The sequence below is a fragment of the Mirounga leonina genome, unplaced genomic scaffold, assembly GCF_011800145.1.
Source record: "Mirounga leonina isolate KUSES-001 unplaced genomic scaffold, KU_Mleo_1.0 Mir_154, whole genome shotgun sequence".
NCBI classification, from domain to species: Eukaryota; Metazoa; Chordata; class Mammalia; order Carnivora; family Phocidae; genus Mirounga; species Mirounga leonina.
The window spans coordinates 15,261,445-15,275,866 of NW_023270389.1; the positions used below are offsets into that span (position 1 = coordinate 15,261,445).

At 36.4% G+C, this 14,422-nt stretch overlaps 1 protein-coding gene across 1 annotated transcript in view; it reads left to right on the plus strand.

The window, feature by feature from the left end:
- Positions 1 to 14,422, plus strand: part of USH2A (usherin) — a 702,118-nt gene that overhangs the window by 269,563 nt on the left and 418,133 nt on the right. The window contains exons 21-24 of the mRNA XM_035010130.1: positions 462 to 592; positions 8,371 to 8,497; positions 11,484 to 11,585; positions 13,449 to 13,628. Of these exons, the coding sequence (XP_034866021.1) occupies positions 462 to 592; positions 8,371 to 8,497; positions 11,484 to 11,585; positions 13,449 to 13,628 (540 nt within the window). The remainder of the gene's footprint in view (positions 1 to 461; positions 593 to 8,370; positions 8,498 to 11,483; positions 11,586 to 13,448; positions 13,629 to 14,422) is intronic.

The window sequence follows — 14,422 nt, forward strand, 5'->3', positions numbered from 1 at the left end:
TCTATGGGCCACTTCACAGCAGGTCTTTCTAGTTTTTACCTTCTATTACTAGATTGATTCTTTAAACCTCCTAAGTATTTTAAACAGTGCCCCTTGTGTTCCTTTCATTCATGTCAAAAACCCATTTATTTTTATGGCTCTGATAATATTTTCACATTGATACAACCCAAAAGCAATTTTGGGTTGACAACATGTCTTTTCATGTTGATGAGTTTTGCATAACTTGAAAGTACATTATATATTGATTAGTGGGAGTGCAGACTTGAGTTTCCAAGAACAGGTTGGCATTCATAACAAGATATATTTAAAACCAAATGGCTAGGACCATCCCAGTACACTGCTGTGTATAATTCCTTGACTGTACTCACTACATCATAAATAATAATGAAAGTAAATGTACGTTTATCAGAAAGAATCAACAAAACCCAGCACTGATTTGCTGATTGCACTTGTCTCACCAGGCATTAAGGCCAGCTTTCGAACAAGGGTGCCTGAAGGTTTGATTGTCTTTGCCGCATCGCCTGGCAATCAGGAAGAGTATTTTGCACTTCAGTTGAAGAATGGACGTCCTTGTTTTCTTTTTGATCCTCAGGTAAATGAGTAATCATAAGACTTGATATTTTTCAGAGTGTCCTAGGTGCCAGATACTGAGGTAAGTGCTTATATTTCACATTGAATCCTCACCAAAAACTTGGAGGTAAGTACTATTATTAGCCTCACTTTACCAATGAAGACAATGAAACTTACAAAGGTGCTGATGACTTGCACATAGCTAAAATAGCAGAGCTCATTTTCAAACCACATAGTCTGAGAATCTGCAGGCTTCACAACCATATGCTGTCTTATAATGAAGATGAAAACTTTTAAATACATTTGAATAGATCTATTTTTATTTTCCTTGAAAGCAAAATTATGTCTCTCTTTAATTCTTCCACATTCTGTCTCCCTCCTTTATCTTTTTCTCACTCTCTTTTTCTTCCTTCCTTCCTCCGTCCCTCCCTTCCTTCATCCCTCCTTCCTTTGTTTACCAGTAAATATTTAAGTGCCTATCAGGTACTATAATGCTGGGTATTACAGACTACAATAGTTTATTTTTTTATTTTTTTATTTTTAAAGATTTTATTTATTTATTTGAGAGAGAGAGAATGAGAGAGAGCACATGAGAGGGGGGAGGGTCAGAGGGAGAAACAGACTCCCCACTGAGCAGGGACCCCGATGTGGGACTCGATTCCGGGACTCCAGGATCATGACCTGAGCCGAAGGCAGTCGCTTAACCAACTGAGCCACCCAGGCGCCCCAGACTACAATAGTTTTAAAGTTAAATGCAACCATGCCCCTATGAAACAATCTAGGTAAGATTAATGTAAAGTATTCATGAATGTTATGAAAGCAAAGTAGAAGATGCTATGTGTTATGGGAGCATAAAATAAAGGGTCTTTCTTTTCTGAGTTGTCAGTCTTCTCTGAAAATGTGATATTTAACTGAGATGCAAAACAATGAGGAAAAGTCAGTCAGAGCAAGAGTACATGTCTGTACAGGAAGATATGTGTTTGAGGTGGGGCAGGACAGGGAAGATACTAATGAGAGATCAGGAAGGCACTGGGAATAAAATTTCCAGGCAGAGCAAATAGCAAATGTTAAGTGCCCAAGGTAGACAAGAACATGACTTATTCTATACATCAAGATGGATGTAATATGGCTGAGGGATTGAACAAAGAGAAAAGTGGGAGGTTGAAAAGCTGGATGTAGACCAAGTCATTTAGTGCTTTGTAAGCAAATGTGAAGTTTTAAATTTTTCCCAAGGGCAATGGAAAAATCATTGAATAGTTGTCTTCACTTTAGTTAAACAAATATTGGTAAGAATTTGACAGTAGGTACAAATAATTGAGGAATGAGTAAGACTTTGTAAAAGATGTTTTACTTTCTATTTCCTCAGGGTTTCAACTTAAAACTGCTGATCTAAATCATAAGTTGTGCCTGCCAAGTCAATGTTTTATGTTATACTGTTAAGCCAGCATGACTTTTCCTCTCTGTAGCTAAACCATGGGCCAAGAACTCTGGGTAAGAATCAGCACTTAATACACCCTGGACACCCACACACCTTGGAGAGGAGAGGCAGGGCATGGTGGACTCAGTGTATCTGAGCATCATGGCAGGTTCCTTGCAGGGGACCTCAAGAGGCCAGCTGGGTTCTTCCTGTTTCAGGAAGCTGGAAGAGCCATGAGTTGACACTGGAAAGACCAAGGAAGAAAGGTTTATACCTGCTGTTTCGACAGGGGCCTGATAACTGCAAGGCCAGTACTTGGTGGGTATTCAGGCACGGACTTCTGGGTGTTCTGTAGAATTGCAGTTTCTTAAGGGGTACCAATAGGTGGGCAGTGAGTAAGCAAAGAAGAAATAGCATCACACGTAAGCAGATCCAGCAGCCAGAAAGAATGGGAGAAGAAGCAGCTGTCTCAGAAGGCCAGGCAGATGGCAATGGGGGAAAAAACAACCAGCACATTGAAGTTGATTCAGTGACAGAATTGAAAATATTATTTATCACTTGAAAACTTTAAGTAGGTGAATTAGGAGAGAGACACTGTTGAGCCTCAGATTAGCAAGTCAAAGTACATAACAAAAATATAAAAAGATAAAAAAAGATGGAGACCACTCACATTATTAAGAAGAAATTCAGAAGGAGAACAAAAAAACACAGGTACAAAAAAACACAGATACAATAAAAAGGATAAAAAAGATGAGAAAAAAATAATGAAATATAAAGTAGGACAGCATATCCTTAATTGATTATAAATTTATTGAAAGGACTCATAAAGTTCTAGTCAAGGTTAAGCAAAACTTACACTTCTGTAGGACCTCTATATGCCAGGCATGATTCTAAGTGTTCACTGTATATGTAAAACACACACACACACACACACACCTCATTTAAATACCACAACAACTCTATGAAGTAGATACTCTTACTATTCCCACTTTACAAGTAAAAAAAAAAATCAGAGCCACAGTAAAATTAATTTCCCCAAAGTCATCCGGCTAATTAGTGATGAAGTCAGGATTGAAACGCAGGCATTCCACCTCCAAAGACCATGATTTTAATTCTGATACTATACTGCTTGTCAACATGAAAGAATAATGCTTGTTAATATCCAGAGACTCAGATAAAATACTATCCATGCACCATATGGAAGGAAATATTTCATCAAGCCTTCTAACCAAAAGGAGAAAAAGAAAAGTCTGAAATATGAAGAGGAAAATCAGTGGTGAATATTAAAACTGGCAATATTAAATTCAACTTAAATATTTAATGGCAGTGTGACTAGAAATGTGTTTTATGCTGCCAAAGAATTTTTGAAATAGAGGAGACATATGGCAAAGGCAAGACAGACAAATCAACCTCTAATAATTGTTTGGTGCTAAAATTGCTAAAATTTGAAGGAGAGGGAAAGATAAGTGATTTAAAAGTTTCTAAAGGTCTCAACTTAGCGGAGAGGGCATAGAGGAATGGATCACATTGGTGTCTTATTTTCATAAAATAAATAGGCCAAAATGTTTTGTTTTAAATGCTGTGAAACAGACATTAATTATTGATAGAATGAAAATGTTCCAAGAACATCCAAATTAACAAGGTGAAAAGAGAGACTAAATGCTAGATGGTCAAAATCAACAAAAAACCTGAAAAGAAAGGAAACAGTACAGTAAAATGGAAGAATGTCAATGAGAAAGAAAAATCTGTCTCTGCTTTTTCTCCCTCAACCTGTTAATATCTGGGAATAATTGAGAAGAAGCCAGATGGAGAAAAACCTTAATTGTATAACCATTTATTCATAGAGCTTTTAAAGTATACAAAGTGGGTTCACATTAATTATCTTACTTCATTCTTGAAGTAGCCACTTGAGGTAGTATTGTTTTCATCCCTGCTTTAGAAGAAGTGGTCTAACTAGGGTCACACAGTAATTTAGTGATTGAACTGGCACTGGATTTAGTTTACTGCATTCAATGCAGTTTTGTTAAACAGCTATTGTACTCCAGGCTCCATGCTATGCTGTTATGTGCTGGGAACACAGTAATGAGACATGAACAAAATGCCATTCACTCTGGCCATCCACTCATCTGGGCCTCCCTGTCTCACAACTGGAGTACAGAGTCTTTGCTTGAGTTGGACAGGGCAGGGAAGGAACAGGACCCAGAGGACTGTCCTATGGTGACTTCACATTAACTCGCACTTACAGTTGGTCATGCCCATCATAAATGTCCATCCCAGTGTCTGTGTGATTCTAGATGACTATGCACATCCCAGAGCTCCATTTGCAACCATACACTGGCTTGTTGTTCATCACCTATTTTGAGTACCACACACACACACACACACACACACACACACCAAACATGGGGCAGAGTCTTTGCGGAATTAATCCAAAAATGATTTCCCCAGATCTGAAGCATGACTGTCATCTCTTTGGGCAGTGTTGTTTCCCTTTGTGAAGAATGTGGTATTCTAAACTTCTACAGAATAGGAAGGTAAAGGGGTTAGCTCCACTCAGCCTCAGTATTGTTGTTATGATCCTGAGAATGGCTGCCAGAAAACTCTCAGACTCATCTTTTTCATCTCCTTTTCAATGATCAGATAGTCCAGTGTAAGACATGATAGCGGAGTTCAGGGAAGCATTCATGGGACATTGCCAATGATTTCTGTCCCTTTCCCTTCTCCATCAGATACTTACTTAGAGCACTCATCACTGTCATTAGCTTCTCCAGCTGCTCTGTCCCTACCCTCTGTACCCAAATCCTAACCTGTATAAAAAGTTGGTAGGTGCCAGCCAAGTATGAGTCGAATTGTTATAGCCAATATATGGAATATATGGAATATGGAATAAAAGTATCTCTCCACAAGGCAAAAGTTACCTGCATTTTTAGGAAAGTGGCAATGAATTAATTCAAAAGAAAATTAAGGTAGTAGTTGAGCAAGATTACTTTAGGATGTACTTGAGAACAGGTAATCAGATATATTATACTAAGTGGTCTTAGGACATGATGTTATATCTGTGTGAAATAGTGGGCTCAAGCTAGTGGAGACTGTGTCCTTCCCCACCACTAAGGAATTTATACTGCAGTGCAGGTGAACTGGATGTATCTGTTCACTTTTTAATGAAATCTCTACATATTTTCAGACAAAAAATTGTTGAAATAGGAATAGAGAAAATTTTGAGTATTCTTCCATTGTTTTTTCTCCTTTTAAGTAGGAATATGAATACAGCTACTTGGAGAAAGTTAGAGGTATCTCACATTCAAGGAAGTTATGTTTTATCTGCTTCCCATTGATATGCAAATTATTTATATATTGAATACTTTAGGTACCACTGTAAGCCAGTTTTCTTTCCTCTATCTTTGAATGAGATATGATTATCTAATGAACACCTTATTGTACTAATCAGACAAGCAGTTATTTGCTTAATGTGTCTTTCTTATCAGACTGTACAATCCAGTGAAGGCAAAGTCTGTCTGTTTTGTCCTGAAACAGATCCTTGAGGTTAAGTCCTTGGAATATAGTAGATGCTCAATAAATAAATGTCTCTTGACAGGTTGACTCACTGACTGACTCAATAACTATTGGTAAAATATACTCAAGTAAAAATTGGTAAAATATAAAATTACCCATTTTCTAGGCTAAAATTTCCAGCTCTTTAATGATTATTTAATAATTTAGTTCTTATTTAATTTCTCAGTTTGTTAGAAACTTTGACTTTTACTGTTGATTATTTTTAAATTACTGTCCCAAATCCATTCAAAATAGTTAAATTTGAATTGAAAAGAGCATTTTATAGGAATTTAAAGTTACTACTGTCTAGCACATTGCTTAAAATAACTTGAAGTCATCATGTACGTTTTTTAAAATATGTGAATAAACTTAAGTAATGAATTCCTTACATAACAACATAATCCTACATAGAGGCTATAGGTGTAAAAAACTTATTTGGTTTCCCTTTCAATGATCAAATGCATTCTGTGAATAAGTATTTGGGGAAGGGAGAAAGATTCTTCACAATATTTAAAAGTTGTTAAGAGTCACAGTAAAGAGAAGTTCCTCTGATTCTTAATTGCTGTATTTTTTTTTGTTAAATCTCTAACAATTAGCTATCATCTCCCATTCTTTATTTGATTAATTCCAATTTGGATATACTTGGTCAGATGATATGTTATTGACCAATAATGACTTGTGGTTGTCATTGAAATGTTTTATGTTCAGTGACATTGAGAAGAAACTCATATTACATTCTGATTTCACTTAGAAGGGAGCTGAGAAAGTGAAAGCTTTCAAACAATTCTGAATGACATTTATTTAACATGTCTGGTGTTTTCCAAATGGAAAGAACAAACTGCGTGCTATAACACTAGAATTGATCACAGAATTATTCTCTTAACATTGGTGGGGGAACATAATTTTCAAATGATCATCAAAGAATAATATGCTAAGTTCTTCCAAGTATAAAGCAAATTTGGCATCCTGAGGCTCTGTGTTATATACTTGAATTTGTCTCCAATAAATGTGATTTCTGATGTAGAGAACTATTAATGCTTCAAATTGTTGCCAAACATAATATGAAGAACCACTTACTCAGACACCTGATCTTTAGAATGCAGCATCGTTTGTAACAATTTTAACGCTAACTAAGTACACTTTGATGAGACAGCATTTAATAAAATGCTCATTAATTTCATCATTAGCAAGGGTATGCTAAGAAGTAAGCCAGTTTCTTATGTCACGCCCAATTAGCATCCCATGCTAGTAATCCCATTAGTATTGTTGAATTCACTAATGGAAAAACTAATGGGCATGCTACCAGGGCACATTAATTGGGCACGACACCAGTTCTGGTTTTAATTATTAAACTACGATAATGAAATGTGTGTTTGTAAAATATTAAAATGTTGAAATAGGGTTGAAGAAAATAAAAGAGTATGTAGAGGAAAGAGATATAAAGAAAGTCCACCTACAAAAATTCAAGGACTAGAAAATGGATTTACCAAATGGTCATCCTTCTAGCTGATCAAGTTGACTATAAAAGTTGGGATATTGTCCACATGAGAAGCAACTCACCCACCCTCATGGGAAATTAAAAGCTGTTTTTTGATAATACGAATTTCTGTATGTCATACATGTTGTCATGCTCTGTATGAGGCCTGACAGGAGCCAATTAAATGTGTAGAATGAACATGTTACATCACTGAAGCTATTTTAGGGAAAAATAAACAGAAATGTTTTACTTAAGATGATAGGACTCACGTTGCCCTTTTTGTGATATAAATCTTCAATTACATCAGGTAATTACCACTTTTCTCTTTTTGAAAAATGTTATTCCAAAATTATGGAAGTTTGGTGAAATATTCCAACTAATTAAAAAAACATTTTATAATATTTTATCCAGTCTTATTTTGTTTTTTAAAAATTTTTATTGGATTGAAGTTAATTATTGCTAAGAAAATCAGCTTTTATTAAGAAAGATATTTATTTTCACTGAGAAGGTTTGGAGTAATTTTCTGATGTTTTTTTCTTTAATAGTAGTAGTAGTAACTGATGATGGTGACAAAATTGAAATATCTTCTATTTACTCTTATTTGCTCACTAACACTAAAAAAAGGGTAACATTGTGCTGAACATGATATGCTGAAAAAGTGTTCACTTGGCTAGAAAGTACTCAGATGGAAGGTTTCTCTTCTACTTCTCTTTCTCTGTTTCCTTATCTTCACCTCCTTTCTGCTGATTTCTGTTCTTGATATCTGCCATTTCCTACTCTTACCTGCTTAGGAACTCATTTTTAACTATGATACGATGACCTCAGATACAAGTATAAATGCTAGATTTTAGACTACAGAACATTGAGTACAAAGTTTAACTGCAATACTTATGGTCAATGTATTAATAACTGGCTAATTTTTAATATGAGTCTCATTCCTTCTCATTAGCAGCGTAGTGAAGGTAAAAGAAACTAAGTTGCCAGATATTTCCCTATCTTTAGAACAATCTGGATTCAATGGTATGTTATTAGTTTTAAATTCTTATTTCATATTTCTGCCAAAATTTTAAGAGCTAAAATTTTAGAATAGAAAATTCCTTACCTTTTATATAAGTGCTCAAAATGCAAGTGTGCTTGTAAGAGATTTTTATTCCAAAGAGAAGGTCTTTTCAGGTTTGAGCACTATGGTGTTTGCAGAAGGACATCACAGAAAAGCCTGAATAATGTTAGGCATCAACTTTAAATTTTGAGTTCGGTTTGAAAATTATGCATGCTTCCATCATGATCATGTCAAAATTTATAAATTGGTTTTTACAAACATATATTCATTCATTCATTCCTTCATTCCCTTAAGGGGTCTTCAATGGAAGTTACTCCAACTAATGATGGTGGGAAACAATACAGTGATGACAAATGGCATGAAATAATAGCTATTAGGCATCAGGCTTTTGGCCAAATCACACTCGATGGGCAGTATACAGGTAAGGACTTGATATATATAAATAGTTCTATCAATACACTAATGTTGCCATACTTTTCTGTTGTTTATATTTCTACATCTTTCCTTTCACCTTTATCTCCTCCCCATTTCATCTGAATTGCTGTTGGGTTTGCCTTTGGGGTGCTCCTAAAATGATGAATTTTTTTTTTCGGTGCTTCTTTTTATTATTATTATTATTATTATTATTATTATTATTATTATTATTATGTTATGTTAATCACCATACATTGCATCATTAGTTTTTTATTAAAATGATGAATTCTGACAACCATTTTCTCATTATACACAGTTACAGTAAAGCAAGAATAACAGCAGAGTCATCAGTAGTAATTTTGTCTTTTATAATTTTCAAGGGCTTTTACTGATGTTCTCTCATGTTATTTTTGACCTGCAGAAGACAAACAAAAGAAAGCAGTTATTATATGCATTTTAGAAATGATGAAACTGGGTCTCAGGAAAGGTAAATAACTTTTCCCAATTTACACAGTTTGTAGAAAGGGTTCTTGGGACGCTTATCCTGCCTGTAATTCAAAGTTTAGCATTCTTTCCATTCTACACTATCTGCTGTCCTTATATAATTATAAAACAGTTACAGTACCTGCATGATGATGCAGGCTTTTATTAATATACTCAGGAAATATGGAATTATAGTGAGCACCTACAGTATGCCAGGTATTGCTCTAGAAACTCTGGATACAAAGAGCAAAATTTACATTTTAGGTGGGAGAGGGCCAGGAGACAGAATAAATAAATACTGAACAAGTATCAGGTAGTGGTATATACTGAAAATAATAAAGCAAGAGAGGAGAGAAAGTGTGTGTGTTTGTGTGTGTGTGTATTGGGGAGGGAATGTTTTGATTTCATAAAGAACTGTTAGAAAAGGCCCCTTTGATACGGTGACATTTGAACAGAGACCTAAAGAAAATAAGTGGGTAAGCCAGGAGAATAACCAGGAGAAGAATGTTTCAAGCCAAGGGAATAGTTGGTGCCAGGGCCCTGAGGTGGGAACATATATATGGCATGTCAGGAACCAACAAGGAGGCCAGTGTGGGAAAGAGTGGGTGAAGCGACTAATAGGCTTTTAGGGCTGTTTTACATAGGGCCTTGTGGGCTTTTGCTTGGAAAAAGGGAACCCATTGGAGAATTTTGAGAAAGGAGTGACATGATCTGACTTCGCTCTTTAAAAGGAACACTCTGGCTGCTCTTTGGAAATGAATTTTAAGGGGAAGAAGGGTGGAAATATGTAGAGCAGTTAATAAACTTCTGTAATAATTATAAAATAATTCAGGCAAGAAAAAATGGTTTCTTGAACCAGGGAAGTAAAATTGTCGATATAATGAGAAATCTGGGTATATTATAAATGTTAAATTGAAGGGATTTGATTCAAGAGGAGCAGGGGTTGGCAAATTACTTATGGGCCATATCCAGCTCATCATTGTTTTTATAAAGTTTTATTGGAGCTCAACTGTACCCATTTGTTATGTATTGTCTGTGGCCATTTGAAGCTTCATGGTCTACAAAGCCTAAAATATATACTACCTGGCCCTTTACAGAAGGAGTTTGTTAATCCCTAATGTAGACCATGACTGGTAAGTTTAGGGCCTGGGCAACTGGAAGAATGTAGCTGCCATAACTGAGGTTGACAGGATCATGGGAGAAGCTGACATGGAGAGAGATGTTCAGTGTGAACATCTGTGAGGCATCCAGGTGGATATATCAAGTAGTTTAATGGATACAACTCTTAGTTCAGGGAAGATTTCCAGACTAAGGATATACACTGGGAATTGTCAGCTAAGGATGGCATTTAACACCAAGGGACCAGATGTAAGTAGGGCTAATTAGAGTGGTTTGGGTTCTGAGGGGAAAAAAAAAAAAAAAAGAAAAGAAAATCCCCCTACTCCCAAGAAAAGATGGAATTATACAGAACTCTTAACAAGAGATTTGCACTGTTACACAACATAGCCAGGGACCCAGGCCTGTTCTGGTCTTTGGCCTGGTCATTCGCATAGGTGTCCAGCCCTCTAGGTCATCCTTCTACAGGAGTCAGGATATCTGTGCACGTGGAGAAAGAAAGAGATCTGAGAGGGGAGGAGGCCTGGTCCTTCCAACATCAAGATGTCAGGCTGTGGAAAGAGCCAAGATGTCCATCGACAGATGAATGGATAAAGAAGATGTGGTATATATACACAATGGAATATTATGCAGCCATCAAAAGGAATGAGATCTTGCCATTTGCAACGATGTGGATGGAACTGGAGGGTTTTATGTTGAGCGAAATAAGTCAAACAGAGAAAGACATGTATCATATGACCTCACTGATATGAGGAATTCTTAATCGCAGGAAACAAACTGAGGGTTGCTGGAGTGGGGGGTGGGGTGGGAGGGATGGGGTGACTGGGTGATAGACACTGGGGAGGGTATGTGCTCTGGTAAGCGCTGTGAATTGTGCAAGACTGTTGAATCTCAGATCTGTACCTCTGAAACAAATAATGCAATATATGTTAAGAAAAAAAAAAAAGAAGAAGAAGAAGGTAGCAGGAGGGGAAGAATGAAGCAGGGGAAATTGGAGGGGTAGACGAACCATGTGAGACAATGGACTCTGAAAAACAAACTGAGGGTTCTAGAGGGGAGGGGGGTGGGAGGATGGGTTAGCCTGGTAATGGGTATTGAGGAGGGCACATTCTTCATGGAGCACTGGGTGTTATGCACAAACAATGAATCATGGCACACTACATCTAAAACTAATGATGTAATGTATGGGGATTAACATAAGAATTTAAAAAAAAGCAAAAAAAAAAAAAAAAAGATGTCAGGACAATGAGGAAAAACTGTTGAAGAAAGGTAACAGAGAGGAGAATCAAGAAAGAGTGGTGTCCAGAAGCCCAGTGAAGGGTTTAATCATTTGTTAAATTAGTAGAACCCAGATTATCCTGGTGAAGTTGGAATTCTCATCTCCTTTTCCGTAGGTTCTTCTGCCACCCCGAATGGGAGCACTATTATTGGAGGGAACACGGGAGTGTTTGTGGGAGGGCTTCCACGGGGTTATACCATCCTCAAGAAGGATCCCGGTAAGTTTGCTGAAGGTATAGGATTTATATGTTTTCACCAAAATTTACAACACAATCAAGTATGAATATATTATTTTAAAGTATGAATAATAGTATATTCTATCTCATGCTGTATTTCCTATATCAGTATGCCAAAAAAATTCCCTTAGGTGTCTTTTCTAAAGGAACTGTGTATTACTTGCTTTTAAATTCTTGGTGCCAGCCCTTGATATATAAAGAGTTTATTAAATTTTTGCTAAAATGAATGATACTAATTTCAGTCAAAGGTATCTTATTTTAGGACTATGTTTCCGTTTTTCTAAGATTTTAAACTGAATCAACACAGAAATGGAAAACTGTGGGCTTGATTTATACTCTAAATAGGGTAAAGAACATTCCCTGAGTATCGAGCATGTGATCAGCACTAAACTAGTCCCTAGATGTCCATAGGTGAATAAAAAGTGGTCTTTGCCACATAGAGGGCATATAATGCTGAGCAAATGCTATAAGTACTATAACTGAGACAGAGACAAAAGAACTCCTATATTTGTAGAATGAGAGAACAAAAACTGATTCAAAATGAAATCAATAAAAACTAACATGGATGAAATTAACCTTAGGCAAAAAAAAAAAAAAATCACCTTTCCAAATGCATTGCTAAGATTTTAGGGTTGTTTTCCCATGTTCTCATAGAAGGGCATAGGTGTCTTCCCAGTCTCTCCCAGGAAGTAAAATGTAACTACATAAATATTACAAATCAGCTAGAACCTAGATAAGTATAAATTGTGCAAGTGTGGTGGTCTTTAGGGAATCATGATGAAGATCAAAAGGAATAAAATGTTTTCAGTGAAATTTGGAGAGGGATGTATTTAAATATCCAAGACTGAATATAGTTATCTCCTTAGAAATATCTCTAGAGTAGAGAGGGTTTTTATTGGACTACTTTAGATTGGTAGAGAAGTCCCTTAAAAACATTCACACACACACACACACACACACACACACACACATACACAGAGAGAGAGAGCGCTCTCGAGCCTTTGTCCTTGTTCCTTATCCATCAAGTACACTTCTTGGCTGTGGTACATCCATGCACCAGAAGGAGATCATACCCTGATACCAAGTACCCTTCCTATAGAGGACATATCTTCATTATAAATAAATAATCTGACATTGTGCATATAAAGTGACTTTGTAGAACTTTGATTGCTGGTGAATACCTTTCCCAGAATCAAGTCAGACACTCCAAAACTGAGAACTAAGCTTTGCATTGATCAATAGGGACATTGCTGTATGAAGTGTTTCTCTTTCTCTATTTCTCTCATTTGCTCACTTTCTTTCTTTCCCAACCCCCTGTTACCACCTGTTTGCTATGTTCATAAACCCCACATCTGCCTGGTCTAGGGTGTCCTGAAATTAAGGTCAACATTACATTATTTCCTAAATGTGAAATCAAATTATTGACTTACTTGTGTAACAGACTGGTTCATCATGATGAAGAAACTAAACTATAAACTACAGATTTAATAGAAACACTTCATTCAAATCTTGTAAAACTTGTTATAACACTTTTATTTTTAAGACTAGTGGCAGATGAAATTTCATTAGTTCAGAAGGCAATATTCTGGCTACTACTATAAAACCAGTTTTTGCATAAACATCTGTTTCTGCAGATATGATGGGTCTAAACCAGGGCTAAACATTATAATTGTTACCACCTGGAATAGGTGATGGCGTGGTGTTCATGTGAATCATTAGGAGGTTTGCAATAAATAGGTAGTGAGAGCTATTGCCTATTTCTTTCATTTTAATGGCACATAAAATTAATTGCTTGAAAAAATTTTTTCAAAATACCTATTTCTTGATATCTACCAACTCCTACAGACATAATCCAAAAGGGTTTTGTGGGCTGTGTCAAGGATATGTATTTTATGAAGAAGTATAACCCCTTTGCTATTTGGGAGCCTCTGGTTTGGCAGAGTGCTGAAGAGCAAATCAACGTGTATAACAGCTGGGAGGGATGCCCCACTTCATTACAAGACGGAGCCCAGTTCCTAGGAACAGGTAAGCTTCTAAAATAGACACCAGTGGTTGCTTAGCGTGTATGTTCTATCCTTTGCAAAATGTAATCTACCTTGTCCAATTACTTTGACCTCACATGAACCTAGTATCACAGAAATACCTAGTTATGCCATGATATACATAAATATATTTCAGAGTCTGAATATGTAATAGAAGTTGTAAGACTCATATGTTCATGTGTCAGGTCTCTGTTAGCCCAGCAGTTCACATATGGTAATGTCAAAAATATCTTTTTGGTAAGTCAATTGTTTTACTTAGAATGTAGTTTTACTTAGAAAGATGTTTCAAGAGCATTTTATTTACCAGGTTAATCAACAAATATCTATTTATCCCATTATACGGACAGTATTCTCAGGACAAAAATTTCAGCTATGTAATGGGATGAGTAGGTCATTAAGGGAGATATGGAAGATGTCACCACCATTACTTCCATTGTTCTGAAGGCTGCTGTAAAGGCAAGGGGCAGTGTCCCTGGCAGACATCCTGCCTGGCAAGTACCCAGGGTGAGGGGGTGGTAGGGAGTACGGTGGCTTGGTGGATAGCACTTCTTCAAATGCAAGCCCACCGCTGCCTCCTACATTTATAACAAAGCTGGTTACTTATTAAGTTGCTTAAACTACCTTCCAAATAGAAAGCTAAATAATATCCTACTCTGTGCACTTTTCCATTGCTCTTTTCTCAACACTGTCGTTACTCTGAATTTCTCTTAGTCAATGCAATTTCTTATTGTGAATACTGATAGAAAACAGTAATAGTCTTAATCATATCCATGATTT